The 23,006-nt window shown below is 39.2% G+C and overlaps 2 protein-coding genes across 6 annotated transcripts in view; one reads left to right on the top strand and one right to left on the bottom strand.

The window, feature by feature from the left end:
• The window catches only part of PPAT (phosphoribosyl pyrophosphate amidotransferase), a 43,132-nt gene that overhangs the window by 7,521 nt on the left and 12,605 nt on the right, over nucleotides 1–23,006 (bottom strand). The window contains exons 2-5 of the mRNA XM_071432325.1: nucleotides 2,613–2,679; nucleotides 1,596–1,802; nucleotides 912–1,024; nucleotides 647–792 (exon numbers count right to left, since the gene is read on the bottom strand). Coding sequence (XP_071288426.1) covers nucleotides 647–792; nucleotides 912–1,024; nucleotides 1,596–1,802; nucleotides 2,613–2,679 — 533 coding nt within the window. The remainder of the gene's footprint in view (nucleotides 1–646; nucleotides 793–911; nucleotides 1,025–1,595; nucleotides 1,803–2,612; nucleotides 2,680–23,006) is intronic.
• The window catches only part of PAICS (phosphoribosylaminoimidazole carboxylase and phosphoribosylaminoimidazolesuccinocarboxamide synthase), a 41,376-nt gene continuing 23,230 nt past the window's right edge, over nucleotides 4,861–23,006 (top strand). The window contains exons 1-6 of one of the 5 annotated variants that reach the window (XM_071432318.1): nucleotides 4,861–5,333; nucleotides 9,796–9,882; nucleotides 13,098–13,529; nucleotides 14,521–14,610; nucleotides 15,341–15,412; nucleotides 19,526–19,612. In XM_071432318.1, the coding sequence (XP_071288419.1) occupies nucleotides 4,946–5,333; nucleotides 9,796–9,882; nucleotides 13,098–13,529; nucleotides 14,521–14,610; nucleotides 15,341–15,412; nucleotides 19,526–19,612 (1,156 nt within the window). In that variant the 5' untranslated portion in view covers nucleotides 4,861–4,945. The remainder of the gene's footprint in view (nucleotides 5,334–9,795; nucleotides 9,883–13,097; nucleotides 13,530–14,520; nucleotides 14,611–15,340; nucleotides 15,413–19,525; nucleotides 19,613–23,006) is intronic. The other 4 variants (XM_071432320.1, XM_071432321.1, XM_071432319.1 and 1 more) reach the window with 4 other exon arrangements.

Raw genomic sequence — 23,006 nt, 5'->3', positions numbered from 1 at the left:
AAGATATTTTCTTGATATACAAAATATCAACAAAATGACAAGTGGAGAAAATTGTTGATTTGCAGGCTGAACAGGAACACAAGGAATTTTTCCCATAAACTGCTTGTGTAATGGTCCAGTCACTACATGTGACAGGGCTGCTTGGAATTCAGAGGTACATTGCAAGTAATCCAGCACTTTTTTCCCACCTTACTATAGGAGAAAAAAGGAAGAAACCAGACTTGTTTCTAGACATTGTCCTGAGCAACTGGTTTTAAGTGGCCTGGCTTGAGAAGGGATTTGGACTAACAACCTTCAGAGCTCCCTTCCAACCTCAACCCCTCTGTGATTCAGTTCATCACTGCTTTCTTGTTTAAGCAATGGGAATTATTTAAATTGTGTTACAGTTGGGATGCTTAACTGTGGCTATCATTAGGCCACTAAGATTCCCTGTTATCTGGGAATGGAAATTTGCACACTTCCTATAGATGATATTTTTCCTTGCCAACTTTTTTTATTTTTCAAAACTCATTTTTGCATCACATATTTCTACTTACACCTCAGTAAGTGTAGTTTTAATTACCTATAACAGTGATTTCAAGCATACACTATGCATATGGAGATTCAAACATATATATAGAGAGAGAGAGAGGGAGAGGGTGTTTACCTTTTCCATTCATGTCCCCTACTGGAATAAGGCGACCAATGCAGAGCGGGCGATTCCCATACGGATCACGTACTGCATAGATTATGTCTTTATGCATAATTAGCAATGAATACGAAGTTGGAGTTTCCTTCATTAAGTTTTTTATTCTGGAATGAGACATAGGTGAACATAACTGTGTGCCACACGAACAGCTGTGAGCATTTACAGCTGCACATCATGCTGAGGTGCAATGGCTGGGGCTGAGTGTGAAGCCCAGGCTCCTCACCTTGCCACCCAGTCGGCTGTGTCGTCGTTTTCCAGGGGAGGGGTGAAAGCCAGCAGCTGGGTGATCAGTTCACTGTCAGAACTGGTCGACAGTCCCACACCGTGCCGCATAAGCTTTTAAGACACAAGCCAAAAGTGTTACCAGCATTAAAAAAAAATCTCACATCACACCGCTCAGGTTTGAACCTAACAACACCTTGCTGCAAAGAACAAATGTTTCACAGTGCTTCAGGTGATCACTGCATAATTATGCCAAATTTCTTCCAATAAACCAACTATATTAAATGAGGTCAGACAATCTTCTGTGCTAGCACTATATTTTCCTTCTTCATCTCATTCCTTTGCTCCACATGCAACCAAAATAATGCCACCAATATTCAGGGCACAAATTCATGTTTGGGTGATTTAATTAGCTTTGTGCATGCTCTGGGAAGAGTTAAAATAGAAAGGAGAAAATATGAAATTGCCTATAACAGATCCAGAAAGAGATATCAAGGCAGAATCCCCTTCACAGGTTTTTTTCCCCCCCAAAATTATTTATTTTGATTAGTGAGCTCTTTTATAACCCCCAAAAAACAAACAAAAAAAAAGTTTGGTATTAAGGAAAAGTCACAGCAACCATATTGCTCATTTCTGCCTCACACTCAGAAAGAAACAATGCCTGAGCCCCCAAGGAGGTACTAACCTTCCTTCTGAGCTGTGCAGCATTTGTTAGCTCCCCATTGTGTGCCACAGCGATCTTCCCATGAAGAGTCTCTACGACAAAAGGCTGGCAGTTCTGAAGCTCAGAAATTCCTGAGGTGGAGTACCTCGTGTGCCCAATACCAAGGTTTGAAGGGTACAGCTTCTTCAGGCTGTCTGCACTGAAGACGTGGTTTATAAGGCCCATTCCCTTTGGGAGAAAAAAAGAAAAAAATGTTCTGTTGGTTTTATTTTCCTGGTGACTTTGCAAGTTCTTCTTCTGCTTAATGCTGATATAGTAGTATTAATGGAACTTTAAGAAAAAGGCAAATAACCTGAAATATATGGGAAAGAAAGAAGCTGAGTAGGTCACAGTGCTATATCACTTCCCTTTAGTCCTGTTTTTAAATAAAGCAAGCTACATTTTTGTGCTGAGGATTTTCATGGAACAATCTATTCCCTGACTAAAAATAGATACTTTTAAGGCTGTGCTCATTATGTGTCTTGTAACATCCCCCGTGATTCTCTCAAGAAAGTCCGTGTGACCTTCTCAGGCCTCCATTCTGTCTTAGATTCTGTTTATTGCTACCTATGGGTAAAGTAGTTGCCACTTCCTTTAGTCTCACTAGTGTAAGATTTACTCATCCATCTCCTTGTGCATAGTCTGTAACGGTATTTTTTTTCTTTTTAAGATCAAGAAGAGCATCGATGCTCTTCCAAGTCTGCAGAGTTAACAGAGTGCAGGGTGACTTTGTTAAAAAGTTTTTGAGGCATCATTAGCATGCTCTGGGTAACTTCTGTGTGTGTCTCACTGTATGCACAGAAACACCTATCAAGACAACATTGGCAAGTTTGTTTTAAGGATATACTCAAGACAAGTAACAAAATGAGATACTCTGACAAAATCAAACCAGCCCATCCATCAAGCATGTTACTTTTTCCTCTAACTACACTGCTTCTTACCAGAAACTAACTTACATGCATCTCACTTAAGAATACAAAACATTTATTTGCATTTTACCTTGTGCACTTTGAATGCCTGGGATGACTCGCCATCACTTGTCACAATTCCAGCACTTTCCTGGCCCCTGTGGACAAAATAAAATTCACATAAAGCACTGGCATGATTATGAAACACTTTTAACATGCAATGGATAAATTTTTAATGGCATTTTAATATGTTGTCTGTTGTTTTATTTTACAGACTTATAATTGCTGTGTTAATTGCAGGTTTCTTGCTATGCTTTATTTCAAGACAGTCACATAAGGTTTGTGCCTAAGTCCACTAAATTCAGTGGGAATCTTCCCACCAATAAGTACTGGCTCAGGCTCTTAATGGACTTCAATTTCAGTACAGGCATAAAGTAAAAAACAGATGTTTAATTGGATAAAGCCATTTTCAGAGGCATAATGGTCTAGGCAATAGTACTAGGTCCTATAATGCTATTCAATTTCTGCTTTGGATTGTCAGGTGTTATTAAAAACTGATGGTGTTGCTTAGGGGAATGGATTGTCTTTCCCACTGATCACCTGTGCAGAAGCTTTTGCATTTTTGCACTTAATCAGACAAGCTAGCATTTACACCTCTAAAAGCAACACAGACCCTCTGATGAAAGCATCTGAGTGCATAAACCTAATGTTCAGCTTCTGAACTCAGACAAAACAAGTCTGATGTTCAAGTGTCACTGCAAATGGAAATACTTCTCTTAAGTACATCAGCCTCGGGCTGGCAGTTGTGCTTTGTTGAGGAGAAGAGCTGATTCAGCTGAAATACATGTGTTTTCCCTGTCCTGCTGCCTGTCTTCCCCAGCCCTTCCCCCTGCTGGGTCCTCTGGGTGTACCCCAGATGCCCTGATGCTGCCCTGCCAAGGCAGGCAGAACACTGTACACTTGCCCACAGTTGGTAATCCAGTCCTTATCCATTGAAAAGGTCTGCTTTGCAGACTGCATTTTTTTTTGGGTGAATAAGAGTGCAGGCTGCTCCATCTCCCTTTAAAAGACTTCCTGAAATAAGGCAGTGTTGCCTACAACAAAACTGCTGCTATGTGCCTGCCCGTGCCTGTAATACTCATCAGGGCTTTGGTGGACGGGTAAGCTCCTGCCCACTCTCATATATAATAATGTCTGAACAGGAAAGATATTTTTCTTAAAAAGGGAAAGACAATTAATGTCCTATTTGTGCACTGGATTGGTTTAATTCAGTTGAAGTCACTGGAATTATTTATTACAAGCAACAATAGAATTGGGCACAAAATTCAATAGAATGGATGCTAATCTACAACTGACATGCTCGTTACCAATTTTCTCCAGTTCATAAAATCCCTTTATTTGTTACTAGTCCCAGTTGGATGTAAAGCAAAAATTTTGAAGAACGCTTGCTTACAGAAAACAAAACAAACCAAACTTCCCACATATCTGAACAAATTTACCCTGTTAGTGACACAGTTCTTTAAAGAAAATAATCAGAGGATGTTCTTGAAGCCATTTACTTTAACTCGGGAAGATGTTCTATCTATAAACACAAAGACTGGTAGTAAGATTTAAGGGTTGATGCACTGCATTCAGCAACTTGTAATTGCAATGTTAATATTACAGGAAGTTTCCATTTTAATACTGTCATGGTCTCTTTAAATAGTAACTAAAATCACTAGGAAGAGAGAAGCAGAGACCCCAAGGAAGGCCCTGGTCAAGGCGTTGGATTACATCTTTCACTTAGCACTGACAAAAGGCATGAGATCTCAGTGTCACTACCACAATGCCTGCACCACTTTACCAGCTGAGCCAGACTTGAAGTATGCCAGTTGTTATTAAAACATCATATATCAAACGTCCGCAGTTCAGAGGCAAACAGCGCACAGAGATGTGAAGATATGGGGCAGGACGATCCCGAACGCGACCCCTGTGGGGAAGGCTCAGTCCCGCGGCCGGGGCCCCTCGGGAGCAGGGGCTGCCCGGGGCCTACCGGCAGAGCCCAGGCCACAAGGGGTGTGTGTGTGACGTTGCTTTGTTTTGTTGGGTTTGTTTTTTTTTTTTAAAGGAACGAAAAAGGCTGTTTTTGCTTCTTTTCTCACACCCTGGTGCCCCCACTGACTCCCGAAGAGGAGTCACGGCAATCAGTCCCGGCCCGGCCCGGCCGAGGTCTCCCCTCCCCACCGGCGGAGCCGCTTCCCTCGCCCGGCTCCAGCGGCGAGCCTGCTTATTTGGCAGTGTCTCAAGTTACTCCCCTCAGGCAGCTTGAGCCAGTAAAACTAGATCCTTTCATCTCGGCGGAGCTTACTGACAACCAGCCGTCTGGTTTCCTAGGAAACAAAATCTTGGCTAGAAATAGTGAATCATTTCCAGGTCACTTTCAACATGGAGAGTGGAGCAGGGAAGCATTGGACTGAGGAGGAGGTTAAAGCCTTGTTAAGCGTCTGGTCAGAAAAAAATATCAGAAAGCAACTGCACGGCACTCTGAGGAATAAAGGAATATTTATCTACATTGCTAAAAGGTTGCAGGAGTTGGGAGTGTGCAGGGACTGGAAACAGTGCCGTGCAAAGTACAAAAACCTCAAGTACGAATACAGAACGGTTAAATATGCCCACAACTCTGGGGATGTCACTAAAACCATGAAGTTTTTCCATGATCTGGATGCCATATTGCGATATGAGCCCGTCACACAATTAGCAGCAGAAGAAAACGGCAGGTGTTCTGCGACTGAGACGCAGCTGAACACAAGCCCCACAACAGACAGCACGCAAGGTAAAGAAAAATATTTTTGCTTCTTTTTTTCTCTCTTTGCTTAAAACCCAAAGGGAACAAAACCGGAGCCCGACTTGGCTGGCGCTGGAGCGGAGGCTGCTCAGCCCCGGCAGCGCTGTTAGAAGTGACTGGATGCACGCCTCATGCAGGGGAATAAAATGTTAGCACCCACCAGTGTCGAAGTCTGTAAATACAGCGTAATTCCAGCAAAATTACACTAACTGCCTGTATTGCAGCCTCGGTGAGTACTTGCTAGTGTCCAGGCTCCTGCACGGGGTGGAAATGCTAAATTAAAATAAGCTGCTTTCCTTCTCTATGCCTTTCATTCACAGTACTTTGGAAACAGATTTTGTAGAGTTCAGATGTAAACATAAAGAAAAAGAAGAGGTTGAAATTGTCAGGGTATTGTAAAAATTGTTATTTGTTGTGATACAAGTGAAATTTAGATTTTTGTTCTTATTTCTCTCATATACATATCAGCTTGATATTTAGGTGTGATGACTTAAAGTAAATTATTTTATAAGGAGTTTTATTAATATTCAAGAAACACATGCGTGATAATCTCTCATTAAAAACTCTAGTTTAGCAGTGAAAGTAAAAATTATCATATTTATCAGACTGTTTTGCGCAGACCAAGTGAAGAGAGCTGCCTTTATTCTGAAGTGGGTTTTACTAAATTATTTGCATCTCTTGTTTTATTCAACCTTCTCTGCATATTCATTTAAGCTCTGCTTAACGTTTCATTAGGGTCAATCTGCTGTTTGACATCACTCAAATCTCCTTGTCACATCCTAAATGTCACTGAAGCACAAGCCCCAGTGATAGTTATAAGTACCAAAATAAGATGACTAAAAAGAGAAATTAAAAGCTTAATTTGTTCCCATGGTATGTAGCAATTTACATTAATTTTGTGAATATTTTTTAAGAAAAAAAGAAACTCAACATTATTGCCAGGGGTCATTGTCAAAGGCATATAAACGAGCTGGACATTGAGTTTGTCCTTGTACCATTCCACATCTCCCTCTACAATGCTGCTTTACAGATGTGAGGAAAAGAAATTGACATTTTTCATTGTTTACCTTAACAAAAAGCTTGACCTTAATTTGTCATCACTATCAAAAAGCCTCTAATCTGTCAAAGTCACTTCAAATTAAAACGGCAATTTTATAATATTGTAATGTGCTCTCTGCACTGTGAATTGCAATCAATTTTTAAATTTAAACTTGCAGAACTGAGGCTAATAAAAGCTGATACACTTTGAAGACTACATGAAATCAGGATAGTGTCCTACATCTGAGGATCTGCCATTAGATTATCCTCTGTGTTTGGATGTAGTTTGCACCTGGTAATCCTAATTCTCATCTGCTTTAGACCTCTAGCAAATTTAAATCAGCAAAAGTTAATTTCAATTGTGAATCCCAAACTATAGTATCTATAAAAATAATTACCCCTGGGTGAGACATGCCTTGTTTTGAAGCACCAGGACAGTCTGGTTTTAAAGCTGGTATAATAAAATATATCTCTTGATTGCACAAGCACTCTGATACTACCTCCAGAAAAATAAAAGCAAACAAGTTTTATTGGTAAACAAAAATTAAATGCAGCTAACTGTAATAATGCAACACTACTGCAAAAATTGAAATGCAAAGATTTTTGCAACAACCACAACTGAGCCTCAACGAAAGCACACTAAGAAATGTGTCCTGCAGCTATGCAGAATGCATGCATACATCCACCACAAGGGGCTGAGGGAACAGCTGTGAGATCATCAACTTTCTTATTTAAGAATGCAAGTCAAGCAACTAACACTGTACTAGAGGCCCAGTCCTATTCCACCTGCAGTCAGAGTCCGATGCTGCCCAGCTCGGTACTTTGAAGAGCACTTGTAAGGCAAAACTGGCATCAGTGGCTCTGCAGCTGATGCTCTCAAGTCCTTCTGCAGGGACAGAGCTGCCGGTGTCACTCCCACAGAGGGAAAGGCAATTCCTGACACAAGCAAAGAGCCCCCTGCTCCTGCCCCAGCAGCGACTGCAGGCCCCCTCCTGGGCTTCTCCCTTTCAAACACAGTGTGCTGCAGGAGAGGAGAGAAAAATGGTCCCTCACTTCTTTTAAAAGAGGCAAAGACATCTCGTTTTGAGGGGGCTGGAGGAATCAAGGATGTCTAGGCTTATGGCTTTGGTAGCAAGGACAAAATGCTATCAGCAAACTAAAACCTGTGACTAATAATATGTGTCCACCATGAACATCTTATTTTATTTTAAGAAATCAGTTGCTATACTGATTTGTCTTTTTAAAAAGCATGACAGGGGACAGGGCATGTTCCCAAATAATTCACCGTATATTTACCATTCTGCTTAGCCTCAGTCTCAATATTCTTATGTATGCCTAATGTAAAGATGCAAAGCATGTCTTTACATTATCTCAGCTACTGGGAGATTGCTTGGAAGGGGGAACAACAGAAAGGGAAGAAAAGAGACTACTTTTTTTTATATGATTGAATGGTATTTCAATAGTGTTCCCCTGAGGATTTTTCATACGTGGTAGAATCAGTTTTCTTTTGAAAGAGTATTTGAAGAAATTATTACTGAAAATCTTAATCAAATCTGAGAGGGAAGTCTCAGGACAAACCTGGTAGCAACACAAACCAGTTCCCAGCTTGTTCATGAAAAGATAACACTTTATGCATAAGCACATGCAGAAATGTAAGCAGAGACATTCATACTGCCCTCCCAAAACACATTTCAGAGGCAGAGATGCAGCTTAGATAATCATTAAGATACAAGTCAAAACATTCACTTCTCTTCAAGTACAGTTTGTGTGTTATTGCACTAAGAAAATCCATGTGAAGTGATGGTGTGCTATGAAAAATGGTATCTTTCATTAGAGTTCAAATGAATGACCTTCCCATTTTGTTAATCAAGTTAAATCAAGGATTAATAAACTAAATACATTATTTTAAAAAATACTTGCCTAGTAATTTAAGTTGTTTACACTTTTTATATTTCTTTCTTTATGTTTAAATATTCAGGCACTGGTCACCTTGTTTGACCTTCACTTTACCTAAGCAAATGCAAAAAGATTATAGCTGAGCAGAAATGCATCAGCAATGACTGGCAGAAAACTCAGCTACTAAAATGCAGGAAGATCTTTCATAAAAGTGCCATTTATACATGGCTTTCCATGTCTACTCTTTTTAACATGTCATTGACAGTATTTTATATAGTTGTTTTTTTTTAAACAAGTGTGCAATAATTTTATTGAGTAGCTTTTGTGGTGTAGTAATATATTTTTTGTGGTAACTGTTCTTACTAAAAATAAAAGAAGTTTCTCTTTTAATGTAACAATGTAATTAACCTTGTGCATGCTAGTGCCTATGGCACACTCAGAGGCCTTCCAGGAGAGAATTTATTCTCCTCTCCCTGGTTTGCTTTGCTGCTCTTAAGCAGCTGAAATGCCAGTCCTGTCGCTGGAGGTAGAGGCACGAGCAGCATCTCCTGCCAGGGAAGCCAGGCAGGCAGCTGGGAGCAGTCAGAGATCAGGCCACTGCATCTATGAGTCATAGTGAGCCTTGCTGAAAGTCAGGAGGGTTTAGGATAATGGTTTCAAACGCAGTTTTGCGATGTCAGGGGTAGGAGATTGCATCCTAACCACACCTCATTACTGCTCCCCTTGACGAACTACCACGGAGCTGCGAGCTTTGATCTGGGTGCTCTGCCTGGCTGCAGCTCACAGAAGCTCAGTTCCTGTATAAGCAACATTTCAAACCTCCTGTCAACGTGGATGTAGAAAACAGCACACTACCAACAGGACAACTTACAAGTCTGTACTCTGTGAAAATCTAGCTGGTTCTGAACCTGACGCACATATGCTGCTTTTTATACTTCCATAGCAATTGCTATAATGTTCCCTTTTAAACAAATGTAGAAAAGCTATGCTGGAAAAAGCTAGACTTAATCCTGTCAGCTACAAATATGCCTGTTGTCAAGTCACAATGAATATAGGTCCTCTCCCCATACTGTTAATGAATTCCATTGATTTCCAGAGCTCTTTGCAGAACATCCTGATTTTCTTCACACTCTTCCAGGAATTTAATTTTGTTACATAAATGGATTTGTGATTTTATGAATATGTGTGTAAAGTCTGCCTTTATTTGTATGTCTCTTACTTTACATCATTATTTACCCTGAATACTGAGTCAGAAGAGCATACAAGTCACTAGAATCAAGTTAGTTTCAACCAAAATTTTTAACAGCATTTCAAACAGGCTTCATATACAAGACATAAAATGATTTGCCTCCTATAACTCATAGGGACAGCTAAATTAATTAAAAATTTAATTTAACTACAAATTAAGTGTCGACACTTCCAAGTTAAAGATCTTCTTATAGTGTATGGACATTTAAATTTAAACTGCTAATTTAGTCCATACCTATTTTTTATCTAAAACCTCTTTCCTTCCCAGGTGAAATACCAGTTTCTCTAGAAGATGATGAGGATGCTCCAGGAGATCCACTACTTTTTATATCTCATGCCAGACCAGTTCAACTAGGTATAGTATGATGGTACAGAGAGATCAAAAACTAAAAAGCAGCATGGGTGTCAGAGCACTTCGTGATAGCTTGAAAGCACTGTCATTCTGTTTCTGATCAGTATAGCTTTAATGCAGCCACCCTCTGGCACCACCTCCTTGCCAGAGCTGGCACTCAGCAGTGTTGTGCATCACTAGACACTGACCACTGTATATGATGTAACACCTGCATGACCCCCATTTGCATGCAAAACACATCCCATGCTATAGCTTAATCATGATAAACTGCATTAACCTCAGTCATTTTGTTAAATGACAGTGGAAAGTGCCAAAGTAGAGAGGATACCCATGTCAGCTTGTGGCTTTTCCCTAGCTCATTTTCTTAAATCATGGATGCTTAAAGCAGCATGAGTGAGTGGCCTGCGCCAGGAGAGAGATGCAGAGCAATCCAGACTTGCAGAGGTCTCCAGCATATCTTCAAAATCACCTCTCCAAGCAAGGAGTGGTCAGCAATGCTTTAGTCCAACCAACCATTTCCAACATTTGGAAAATGTCCTATTCTAGTAGTTTTGCTCAACAAATTTCCAAAGCAAGGGCATAAATCTGGCAAGACAGAAAGAGGAAGAGCATCCTAGGTGTGAGCCCCTTCAAGGGGAAGCTACAGGAAATGGAGAAACAAACATATTTTAGGCAGATTTAAGCAACTGATGTGCTGATTCATTGCCTGGATGAACAGCAGCTGTCCTGAATTTCCTACATGTTCTTTCTATACCTCTATGCCTTAGTATACATTCCAGCCCAGTTACAACAACTTCCATTACAAAATCTGCAAGATGCCATATTTAGGAAGAAAAAAATGCACAGGCTAAGCCTATGGCTATTATGTTACACATTACACTCCTCCTGCCTGGCATAGAAAGAAATTAAGGAAGAGACCAGAATGTCACATGGAATTTATGCACATATAAAATACTTCATGCATATAAACGAAACATGCAGAAAGTATCTGTATCAAATTTTACAGGAACATGTTTTTACTTCTCAGTGCTCAACACACTGCCAAGCAGAAAAATCTTCAATTCTGAGGAAGCTGCTTTCACAAAGTCAGCAAAATAACTTCAATTGCATGGGCTCTCAAGTATGTACTAGTACTTAAATGCCCTCCCCCAGTACCTCCTCTAGTCTGTAGGATTCAGGCACTCTCAGAAACCACTGAAAGAAAAATGTCGACCCCTTTGTATCTATAATGCCTAATATTTTGGTTTTATTTCAGCAGATTTCTCAGGTTTGAGGAAGTTTAGAAAAAGATTAAATATGGAATAAATGCATCTTTCAGATAAAAAAAATAATGTATATCCTGCTTAAACATTTTTTAAAAACAAGTTAGGACTAAAATGCTCTTAAGATATTAGGAAAATTTTTGCACTGACCATAACAAACTTTGTTTCAAAGCAGTACTTGTAGGCAGGATATTTTGAATCAAAATGTTTTTTAAATGGAATGAGAAATAAACACCCCACCATCTTTCACTCTACACACAGCAGAATAAGCAAGCAATACACCAAGTCACCAGAACTCGTTTGAACTAATATCCACAACCAAAAGTGAGCTCAGTTGGAAATGTACTGACTAGTGAGAAATACTGGTCTATACAAAGAGCAAAGAAACTTTATTCCTCCCAGATACCCTCGTGCTCTATGGCTTTGACTGGGAAGTGTAGAGAGCACCTCCTTGGACTCTTCATCCTCTCTTCTTGTCATCTTCCCTAGGCCTTTCCTCCCTGGCCTATCTGATGTCAGCAGTTATCATCTGTGGCAGTTCCTATGGTTTGATTCACCAGCAAATCAGCATTTTCTTTCACTCCCTCAGAAAGAAATGGAGAAAGCATAATTGATGTGCCACCTGAAAATTATCCTTCTCAACTACACTGCCTATGAGCTGGCTGCTGCAGAGTCCTGATTAACCCAGGACCATAAGGAAAAAAAATCTGTTAGAATAACTTATTGACAACTAGAATGAATTATGGAGACTAGCAAAGAATGGCTTTATCTAGGACAAGTTTGTCCCCAGACAGGTTATTATAAATGTTCTCCTAAAGCACTAAAGCTCTGTGCGCAATCAAGGGTCCGATACTATTGCCATCACACACATCTCAGTGGCTATAAAGTATCAAACCCCTATAATCTGGTTTGCTCTTCAAGAAAAAGAGACTGACAAAGGCATCACTGCAGTATGACTGTAAAAACCTGTCAGTTACTGTGCATTTTGATGCTGCTTCATTTGATCATGCCCTGGAAATGGTCTTGGGTTTGTTTATTTGGGGTTTTTTAGTCATTTTTTCAAAGCTTTAGAAAATGCATGAGAAAACCCTTTCCAAACTAATCTTATAACCAAAACAAAGTCTTAAAGCAAATTCAAAACTAGAAACAAAGAAACATTAGAAAACTAAAATATATAATATTTCAGTGTTTTAAGTTTTTGCATGGATGGCCTCATAATGTTAAAAAATAAAGTAGACTGGAGAAAATGGAAAAATATCTTAGTTATGCAGAGTAAGACAACTCACACTGATTTTTACCAAAAAACCCTGAATATTTTTGATTGATCTGCCCTGAGAAAGGTGCAGGTTCTGTGCCATAAGAACTGGATTCTAGCACACTGATGTTTTACTTAAGCAAAAGTCTCCATTCCTCTGCTCCCCACAACTCGGGTGCTTTTTTAAGAAAGAAGGATCAGATTCTTTATATCCTTACCCAGGTTAAGTCTCTCCATGTGTGTACAAACTAAAGTATGGCATGAATGCAGAAAGTTAAGTCTGGATGCTGGTGTCAGTGACTTGGTGCCAATTTATTATTGTGCTCCTGCAGCACATCCCATCTTCCCAACAGTTCTCTTCTCCTCTCTAATGTCTGAAGGACAAAGCAGCTCATCAGTTGTACCCAAAGGTCTTACAGGTAAAAATGTAGTGTATTAGGACACAGAAGAAAGAAATGTTCCTCTTAGATTAATTAAATGTACATGTGCTATCTTAATATATGTCTTCAAGTGAAAGCAAAAATGATATCAGAATTAACAAAAATGCTGACAAATTAATAACCAATAGCTTGATTTTAATGTCACCTCTGCTCTGTCTTTAAACAGTGTTCTTCATTCCCATTCTCTCTGTCCCTTCCCCACCCCAACCACCAATGCAGGTAACAAATCTCTGTGTCTCTCCTCTCCCCCACACAATGCAGGTAATCCAGCGTCAGCAGTAGCGGCTTCCAAACCAGCGGCTTTCATTCCTACAGTGGCAAATGAAGGAGGAAAACACTGGACTGTTAATGAAGTCAGAGCTTTGATACGCATATGGTCAGACAAAAATATCCAGCAACAACTGGAGGGGACAGTGAGGAATAAAAGAATATTTGAGCAGGTTGCTGCTAGACTGCAAAAGTTTGGAATTGACAGGGACTGGAAGCAGTGCAGGACAAAATACAAAAATCTGAAACATGAATACAAGAGTGTAAAAAGTGCCCAAGGGAGTACGAGTAAAAGTATGAAATTTTTTAATGAACTGGATGCTATTCTGGGGCACTGCACAATGGAACAAGCAAGTAAATCAGATAATGATGAAAGTGAGAGGCCTCCAGAATGGACAGAAGCAAAATCAGAAAAGGATTCCGTAGGTAAGTACTTGAACTACCCACATATCACTTAAAATTTTTAGTTTTCCAGCACGAGAGAGACCATAAAAAAACTCAAAAAGTGCAAACAGAGAGATTAACCGATTGGCTGGTGTGGAAAAACATGGAATAGAAATTTACTATTTTGTCCAGTAGTTTTGTATTTTGTTAAAAGGTATGTTTCAGATTGAGTGATTTCCCTGTACTTTTTTAATAGAACTGAGAAGCAAAAGGAGAAAAAAATATGAAGACATAGGATAAAATAATACAGAGAGACAATTCCAGTCAGAGTCACGTCAGAAGAGATTGTTTTCAGTTTAGATAAGAAATGGATCAGAGAGATAGTCAGACTCTGTTACTGGAAAAATTAAGACATTGAGCAAAAGAAATCTGTAGTAACAGACATTGGTTAAAAAAAATAACATCTAAATTGTCTTTCTCTTATGAGTTTGATTGGCCTTTGGAGCAAGACTCCCAAAACTGGTGAGACAACAGTGAAAATAGCAAAAGGGACAGCACTAAGAATGCTGGCAGAGCCTGCCTTTGGTTTTGGGTGGTTATTGACAATGGTAATGGATGATCAATGCAGAATTAGAGTAGACTGATGAACCTACACTACCCAAAAGTTAAAACATTTTTATTCGTATGTACAACCAGAAACATGCTCGTTGTTTAAGAACAGAATTAAACATTAAACTTTTAGGTGAGGGGATGATACTATGTTGGCTAAATGTAAGACTAGGAGTTAGTAAAGTAATGGGAGAAGTCAAGAAAAATATTACACAAAGACAGTCTGGCTGAAAACTGTGAGAACATTTTGGGGGAAGATCCACTGTTCACTTGCCATTTCTACATGTTTTGCTAATGCATCTACTTTGCCTGCTGAAGTAAAGAGCATCCGAGGCTGGATGGACTTTTTAATTTGATACATCACAGTTGATCTTATAAAATATAAAAATTTGGTGCTGTAATTAATTTAGCATTATTTACACAGAAATGCCTGGAGACACAGGTGAAGAGGACTCTGTTAGTAATACATCAGAAGACCTACAGGTTGCAGATATAAAGAAAGTTTCTGATTCAGGTAATCTGAAAAGTCTTCTATTTTATATAAACATCTAAATTTAGTAAATTAAAATTAATTCCTAAAATAGGCCCAAATTGTAATTACTGGTAGAAAATTCAGAGACCTAAAAAACTTGCAAGAGATAATGTCATAGAGATAACCATCACGTACTTGTGTACACATTTACAATGGCCTGCTAAATTTGATAAAATCAGTTCCATAAATAATAATTTCAGAGACTTGTGACGCAGAATGTAGAGAAGAAACAAGTTTAAGCAAGTTGAGTACAATGTCCTACTGCACTGCAGTACATTTACTTAAACTATGTTATTCCCAAGGATTAGAATTTTTCAGTCTCCTGGGCATGAACTAATTCAGCATCTCTTTTTCACAATACGTGATCAGGATATAATTGTGTAAATGCTCATGTCAGGGGATGAAAACTTCATTAAGGAGTCTCACTGAATATGAAGGTCATATGCTCTGCTCTTTACAAAGAAATATTATGGTTTACATCTGAAAACATAAATTTCAGGGGAAGCAGAAGTTTAACATTCAGCTGGAGACACATGAAAGTCTCTCAGGCTGACAAGTTTTATTGTCCACAACAGAGCACCTCATGTTCTCTTTCAGTAGTGTGAGGCAGAACATGGTCTAAATTAAGCATTAAGGAGTAGTCTTACAGAATTTTAAATGATCTAATGTAAACTTGTAAGATTTTAATATCAAATTAAAAATCTTCTGACAGATGATGTTACTGTAAACACTACTCCAGAGAATCGGGCAGCTCTGCATATAACCAAAGAAACAAATATGACAAGTAAGTAAAGAGATGATTGTAATTTAAGGTATACCAGAGATTAACATTTTTGGCTTTTTTCATTCAATAGCAATTACATTATTAAATTTAAATTTACTAACAAATAAGTGACCTTTTACCAGCTCACCAAGGGCACTTGATGCATTCCATGGAGAAAAAGAGGTTGTCATGAAAAGTGCATTGCCAATAGGGACCTCATTTTCAGAGAGACAAATATGAAAGAAATAAACAGCATTTTGTGGCATCCAGTTAAGACTGCTTAAAAATATATTTAATTCAATTTCTACCCATTGACAAGTACAATTACTACACACACATGGACAGTAGTAAGACACTGTAATAATGTAATGATTCAGCAGTGCTCCTTAACTGTCTGGCAGTTTTCAACTTACTGGTGCTACATAAAATTGTAACTTGGACTGCACTCTTCCAAACAAGCTATTTAAAATGAAGTTAAAGAAATATTCCTAGTAAAATCCTGAGTACAAATTTCTGTCATTTAAGATAAGTGTAGGTGTAAAGATATCTGTAGTTTACCTTGGTTACCATCTCCCTTTTCTAATATGTGTATTTTAATTTCATAGTTTCTTTGTTTCTGGGTAATTGTAAATGAAGTATGATTTTGTTGGGAAAGATTAAAATAGCAAGTGGTTCAAAAGTGTCTGTAGCTCAGGATTTCCACTCTTAAGACTATTTTTCAAACTTCTGTGGGGGAATGCAAAACCACACTCCAAGGCAAAACCAACAAACGAGTTCAGTTTGCAAAATTCTTTCCCTCATTCCAAAACAAACAATACACACTCAAATAATTTTTTTGCAGATGGTAAAATACACCTAGTCTTTAATTTTATTAATGGTGACATAAATAGGTATTGCATAAAACAGAGAAAAGATGCACACTTTTTATGTTACAACATCATGGAGATTTTTTGTTCACTAATTGTGGTACATGCCTTTCCTAGACAGTCCAAGTAATTTTGAAGTGAGAAACTGGTAAGTAAAGAGATTGTATGTAGCTCTGTACTCATAAATATGCACGCTGATAAATATTGTGAAAAAGGCATTGATACATTACATTATTTGATATGAGTAATGTCTCACAATCATTGGCATTTAGGATGTCACTTTTTTAAAAAGCTTCTGCATATTCAACAGAACTTTTGCAGAAAAGTGTTTCTCAAAAGGCATGGAATTATTAAATTTATAGGTATTTGTGTGCCTTGAAAAAAAAATTGTAGAAAACCTCAATTTGGCATAAATGAGAATTTAGAAATTCTGTTAAACTCATATCTGGGTATCTTCCTTATCAGTTAATGTACTCTGCAGCCAGAGCTGTATATGCACTTACCCATATACATACACATATATATGAGTTAGCCTGGGCAGGCATTGCCTTCTGGCAACTGCAGCTGTGTAAATGCACAGAAGATGCAGGAGCTGCTTCAGAGTGCACGTGCTTCTCATGATCTTACAGGTGAATCTGAGTTAGGAGCCACAGTAACAGTGTCACCTCTGCCAGTGTTTATAAACAGCCCATTTGCGTTTGCCCTACTCTAGTAAGAAAAATACTAAGGTGGTGTTAGTCAAAAGACAAATACACCAATTTCAGGAGAGCAATTAGTTATTTAATGTGCCATGGTATTGTTTTTCTCCTCTGCCCATATGAATTTGTTACTCAAAGAGCAGCAAATGCCCACCTGAGAAGGAGAAGACAAAGGTAAATAAACCCTCACAGCTCCTTGCGCAGCCTGTCCTAGCTCCTGACACACTGCTGTCAGCACTGCCCAGCTGGGGGAGCAGAAGGACCACAACAGTCTCCAGCCTGTGGGTTTTCAGCTAAAGCCTCCTGTGATAGGCTAGGGACACTGCAGATTGCTCTCTCTTTTGGTAAAACATACCCCACATTGAATCGATCTGCAAATAAAACCTTATTTAGTCATTTTCACTGATGTTTTCAATTTCTGGGATCACTTTTAGTTGTTACTAAAAGTAACAAATCTGTTCAGACAAGCCAATTACTTTCATCTATGCAGTCTTGTCAATCCAAACTCCATGTACATTCCACGTGTGTCAGACTTAGCAGTATGACCACAGAGTGTATGTATAGGTGTTTAATTAAATTTGAAGTGCTAGGGAACAATAGTGGAGATGAAAACAGGTTTCTAAGAAATACCGCTAGCCTGATGTTCTTAAAAATACCTACAACAAGTAATTTATGTCAAACAAATTCCTTTCCTTGTCTTTATTTTCTTAGGATTTTTGATACTCCCTACATTTTACTATATGTCCCTCTCAGAACAAATTTGATGTAGTGACACTTCCAAAATACATTCCTAAGCAAGGGCTTTTTAAAAACCTGTTGTTTAAAGTTAAGATTTTAAGTTAGTACATACTCAGGCACTTAGCATTGGCTTGAACACTTGCTGCTGTGTGCAAGGAATTTTAAAATGTACAGATATAAAGTCAAAAGATAATATTTACATACATATGCCCCAGGCTAGTGTTAGGCAGTGTTTCAGAGAAGTGCAAACCCCAAAGTTCTTGATTATTCACTGCCTTAGCCTAGGCATATTTGGGCTGCAGACATACACTCTTAACTGAGACCCACAGATTTCTGTATCCACTCTCATAGATCTGTGTGACAGAGCAGCAACTTTGCAAGCTGTTGGAGTGTAAACATAAGCCACAGGCTAAAAACTTTCCCTAGTTTTAACATATCCCAATTCCCTTTTAAACTATTCAAGACACACATGAGAGTAAGGATTAGGAGACAAATTACTAATCTTGCCTCATGAGCCAGAAAACAAGATAATTAGTGATGCTGACAGAATGCCAAAAGAGAACAGAGCTTGTATCAGTCTGAGTGGGTGAAAGGAAAGACTGTGACAGCATTGCTCGGGTGGCCTTGTGAGCAGTGCTTCAAACACAAAGTAGAGATTAAGCATATTTGCTGGCAACTGTCTATAGCTTCACTAACAATTCAGATGGAGCCACTGTGTTTTATCCATGCCAAAAACTGTTGATGGCTTGTTCTGTTTGGCTCAGTCTTACTCTTTTTGTGCCCTCCCTCCAAAACTCTGAAAGGTGCCTTAGAAAAAAAGCCAGGCTCCCTACCCACATTCTTGGCTCACAAAAAAAAAAAAAAAAAAAAAAGCATGTGATGCTAGTCTCATCATAAAGAACATCTGATGCAAACAAAGCTGTATTGATCTGGGGGTAATTTTTAATTAAATGGCTCTAGATTAAACTTTATTGCTCAATGTTTAGGGCCAGTATTCTTGACTGGACTGAGAACAGGCTGGGAGCCAGAAAGTTGCTGTCATTGATCCATGATGTGGCCTTCACCGTTTAATCTCTGTAGAGCAGTGTCCTCACTGGGAAGCGAGGAGCAGCAAGACCAGTTGCATCATCCACCTGCCCATACCTCTGTCCTAGGGCAGAGGGGTGGAATTTTCCCTTAACACCAGTGGGCCAATGGTAGAGGAGTGGAGATCTCCTCCCCATAGAGGGGAGCCCAGGGACACCTCTGTCACCCAGCTGTGTGATGTAAACCCCTGCAAGCTGCAGCAGCAGAGATGCTCTCGGGACAGGCTTTGGTACATTGTCTCCATCACGCAAGCAGCCTTACAGATCAATTGTCTAAGCACAGCACCCTGATGTGTCAGGGTCCCTTGCTCCTTTTTGGGGCTAATTCAAACACTCTTTGCATCAGTCACTTGGGAGTCTTTCAATAATTTCAGTATATATTGCACCCTTTATGCAAGTCACTGTCTTGCCTGTTCTGCTGCAGGAACATTTATCAGCAACTAGATATCTTACACCCACCATCAGTGAACCATTCTACAAATTCTGATCCAGGTTAAAATAACTTAAGAGTTTGCAAACGTAACCTATAAACATATACTGCAGCTGTTATGTGATGTTCTGGATTTACTTTATAAGCAGAACACTCTGTTCTTAAGCCTATTACTGCAGATAAATGGCAGCTTTAATGTATTAAGAGAGGAAATCTTTAACAGAAGTTAGCAGCAGCATTCTGAGTAGTTGATTCTCAAGACATCACTCAAGATGTGTTTAGTTAATAAGAACTCTGCAAATGATTATTTTTTACAGAAATCCTTGAAGATGAGGGGGAATTAGCCAACTCCACCCTAGCAGCTCTGGAAGCTACACAAATAAAGAAGGAGACAATTGATATAGGTAGGTCAGGACTTTGTCATGATAGTTTTAACAGGACATTCTACTTTACTGGCATTGCAGATTCCAAAGGTTCATATGTTATTCCAGCAAATTACACTTGTTCTACCTCTAGGTTATGATAAATTATGGGTTTTGTTTGATTTCATAGTGCAGAAATGTATGAACACTTATTTCCCCTTCCCATAATTATAACAAAATCTTATTTTCCCAGACAACATGCTCCTTTTTATGATGAGTATGAGTAGTCTGCAACTGATTGTGACACAACTATGGTTTCTCTTACACAGTTGCTAGAGGATAAAATGGAAAGGTAAATGGCTGTCTCAGAAAATCAGAATATTTTATACATTGTCTGTATTTTCAAAATACTTAATGACTGCATTTAGTATCAGATGATTTACTAGCAAGCAATTTCCATATATATATTCTGAACTATTTTAAATATAAAACTGAAATCAGCACCTCAGCAATATGTAGAAGTCATATATTCAATGATAAGTGATCAGGAGAAGATTTGTTTAAAATGTTAAAATTTAACATTAGAACACAGTAGGGAGATTAATATTCTGGAATAAATGAGCATAAGACCATAGATGATCATGAAAAAAAGACATCAGAGGAAATAATGATAGCATTGAAATAGAGTGGCCTGACACCCTGGATCAAAATATTCACTACAGTAATGCTGTTTGTACGCAGAAGTTAATAGAAAAAAACCCCAATTTTAGTGATTGTGTGAACAGCAATTCTTTGGCCTTTGACACTGAAAGTTTCTACCATAAGAATATTTCTATTGTATGCATCAGGCATATTCCAGGCAAGAGCTTCCTTTTCAACAATAATGTTATCTGTAGTTTGGATGTTGAGACATCCTATGCTAGACACCCTTTACAACTGTTTGCATTGGCTGATCTTGATCGTGAAAGACAACTAACTGTAGTGACTGTGACACTGAGGACAACATCAGAGCAATGCCATCATAACAATGACACACAGGAACACAAGTGACACTGAGGATAAAGTAAATCTGTGACCCTGAATGTTGAGACATAGCAAGGTCACATGAATGCAGAGTGAAGAATAAAATGTCATGCAGCTCAACTGACTGCCTCATACATAGGAACTCCTTATCATGTAATATCCAACTGAACACAGTAATCATGCAAGTCAGCACTACACAAGTGCCACTGTCAAAGACAGGAAGAGACCAGAGAGCCAGTATGTTTGAGAGAATGAGCACAGAAATGGAAGCCATGGGGAGGGTGGTTAACAGTTTGAAAAAAAAAGGAATCTCTCAGGAGCCTAGGAGTAGACCTACAGCTCTGTTTTAGCCCATTTCCAACAGCTGCAAGTGTTAAGGAAGATGCAAGAATTTTCTCAAGAGTTATAGGGTGCCTGTTTATGAGAAAACCCACATTTTTCTAGTATCCCAAGTAAATCACATACACATGCTGATGAGAGTACAATTTCCAAGTTTTCCACAGGTACAAAACATATGCTTGTACACAGCTTATGAAAAACAAGTGCTTGCCAAATGACTGAAAACAAGTTATAGAGCAAATATGAATTCCAAGTACTAGTTTGTGCATATATTGGCAACTACCATTATAGAAAGCACATCAAATGAACATGCTTATTTACAAAGAATCTTTATTTCTGACAGAGACTAAGCACTCAGCTGTTCAAAACATAAAAGGAATATTTATTTCTGCTCTTTACTAAAACTGGTATTGAACATAATTAGTCTATGACATCCCCTAGCAAACAATCAGAACGAATCTTTCTCTTCCTCCCAATCCAAAATGTAAGTCCACACAAAACTGAACTTCAGCCTCAGAATAGTTCAAGCATGAGCAAATGAACATAGAATCAGCAAAGCAGGGTTTTGATGTTCATAGACAATTTCAATAATTTCTCAGTAGGCAACAATGAAGTTGCAAATAAAAAGAGACTTCAGGGCATTGGAACAACTGGTTAAAGGATCGAGAGCACAAGTAGCCTTCTCTTCTTCCAGTTGCAAAGAATGATGTGGGAAAAAGCCAGGAAGAGCCAGCAGATCACTATCTGTCTCCAAGCTTGGTGATACTGGGAAAATACTGGAATTTTCAATCATGGTTCCATGACACCAGACTTGTTGGCACCTATCTCAAAGGGGGGAAAGGGATCTTAACACAGAAGTTAGCAGAACTCGTTGAAAGAGCTTTAAACTAAATTTGCAGGTGGGAAGAGATAACACCAGACTTTAACTGGAGAGCCTGGGGGCAACATGCCAATGTTTGAGGGGTGGGAGGAGTAGTGTTCTAGAGAGGTCCTTTGATCTGCTGTCTTAGTAGTCAGGGAATGGAGATCAGCAAAGACATACAGGGGTTATTGATGTGTTAGAAACCACAGAAGCACCTGAGAATGACCATGTAGAAATTAGAGCTTTTCACTCCCAAAAGATGGTGGGGCCAAAAGCCCAGCTGTTGTTCATCCACACCAGTGCAGACAGCATGGGCAACAAACAGGACAAGCTGGAAGCCATTGTGTAGCAGGAAAACTTATCAGTTTCCATCTTGAAGACACAGAGGGATGACTTGCACAGCTGGAGTGCTGCAATGGATGGCTATAAACTGCAGAAGGGAGAGGCAAGAAAGGAGAGACTGTGGGGTACTCTGTAGGTTAGAGAGTGTTTTGAAAGTCTAGAGCTCATGATGGTGACAAACAGGGTTGAGGATGTATGGGTAAGAATCAGGAGAAGGCAACAAGGCAGGTATCCTAGTGGGAGTCTGTGTTTGACCACCCAACCCAGGCAAAGAGGCAGCTGAAATATTTCACAAGCAGCTGGGAGAAGTCTCACAGTCACTGCCCCTTGGGGGGGACTTCAGCTGACCAGCTGTCTGCTGGAAATACAACACAGCAAAGGACACAGCCTAGGAAGGTTCCTGGAGTGTGTGGCTGACAACTCCTGACACAGCTGGTGAAGGAGCCAGCTAGGGGAGGTACCCACTGGACCTGGTGTTTGTGAATAGAGGTGGTGGCTGGAGCCTCTTGGCAATAGCAGTCACAAAATGGCAGTGTTTTCAGTTCTTGGTGAAGTAAGGAGGGAGCTCAGCAGAACTGTCACCTTGGACTTGAGCAGTGGTGGAATCAGTGTCCCTGGAGGGATTTAAATGACATGTAGACGTGGCACTTAAGGATGTGGTTTATTGGTGGACTTGGCAATATTAAGTCCATCCTAAATGATCAGTGCTTCCATCCTCAATGATTCAATGATTCTGTGATTCTTCAAGTCTATAACCTAATGGGTTAGACTGAGGGCTTAGGACACGTTAAGGTGGAAAGAGGTGTTTCCTATAGAGGATGACAATAATGCTAGCAATTTATTTGTCTAAATCCAAGTCTGTTTAAAACT

This window comes from Agelaius tricolor, unplaced genomic scaffold (assembly GCF_023055355.1).
Source record: "Agelaius tricolor isolate 1412-34295 unplaced genomic scaffold, bAgeTri1.0.p SCAF_8, whole genome shotgun sequence".
Classification (NCBI taxonomy): Eukaryota; Metazoa; Chordata; class Aves; order Passeriformes; family Icteridae; genus Agelaius; species Agelaius tricolor.
Note: the sequence above shows the minus strand (reverse complement) of the source record. Positions and strands in the feature narration are given on the sequence as shown.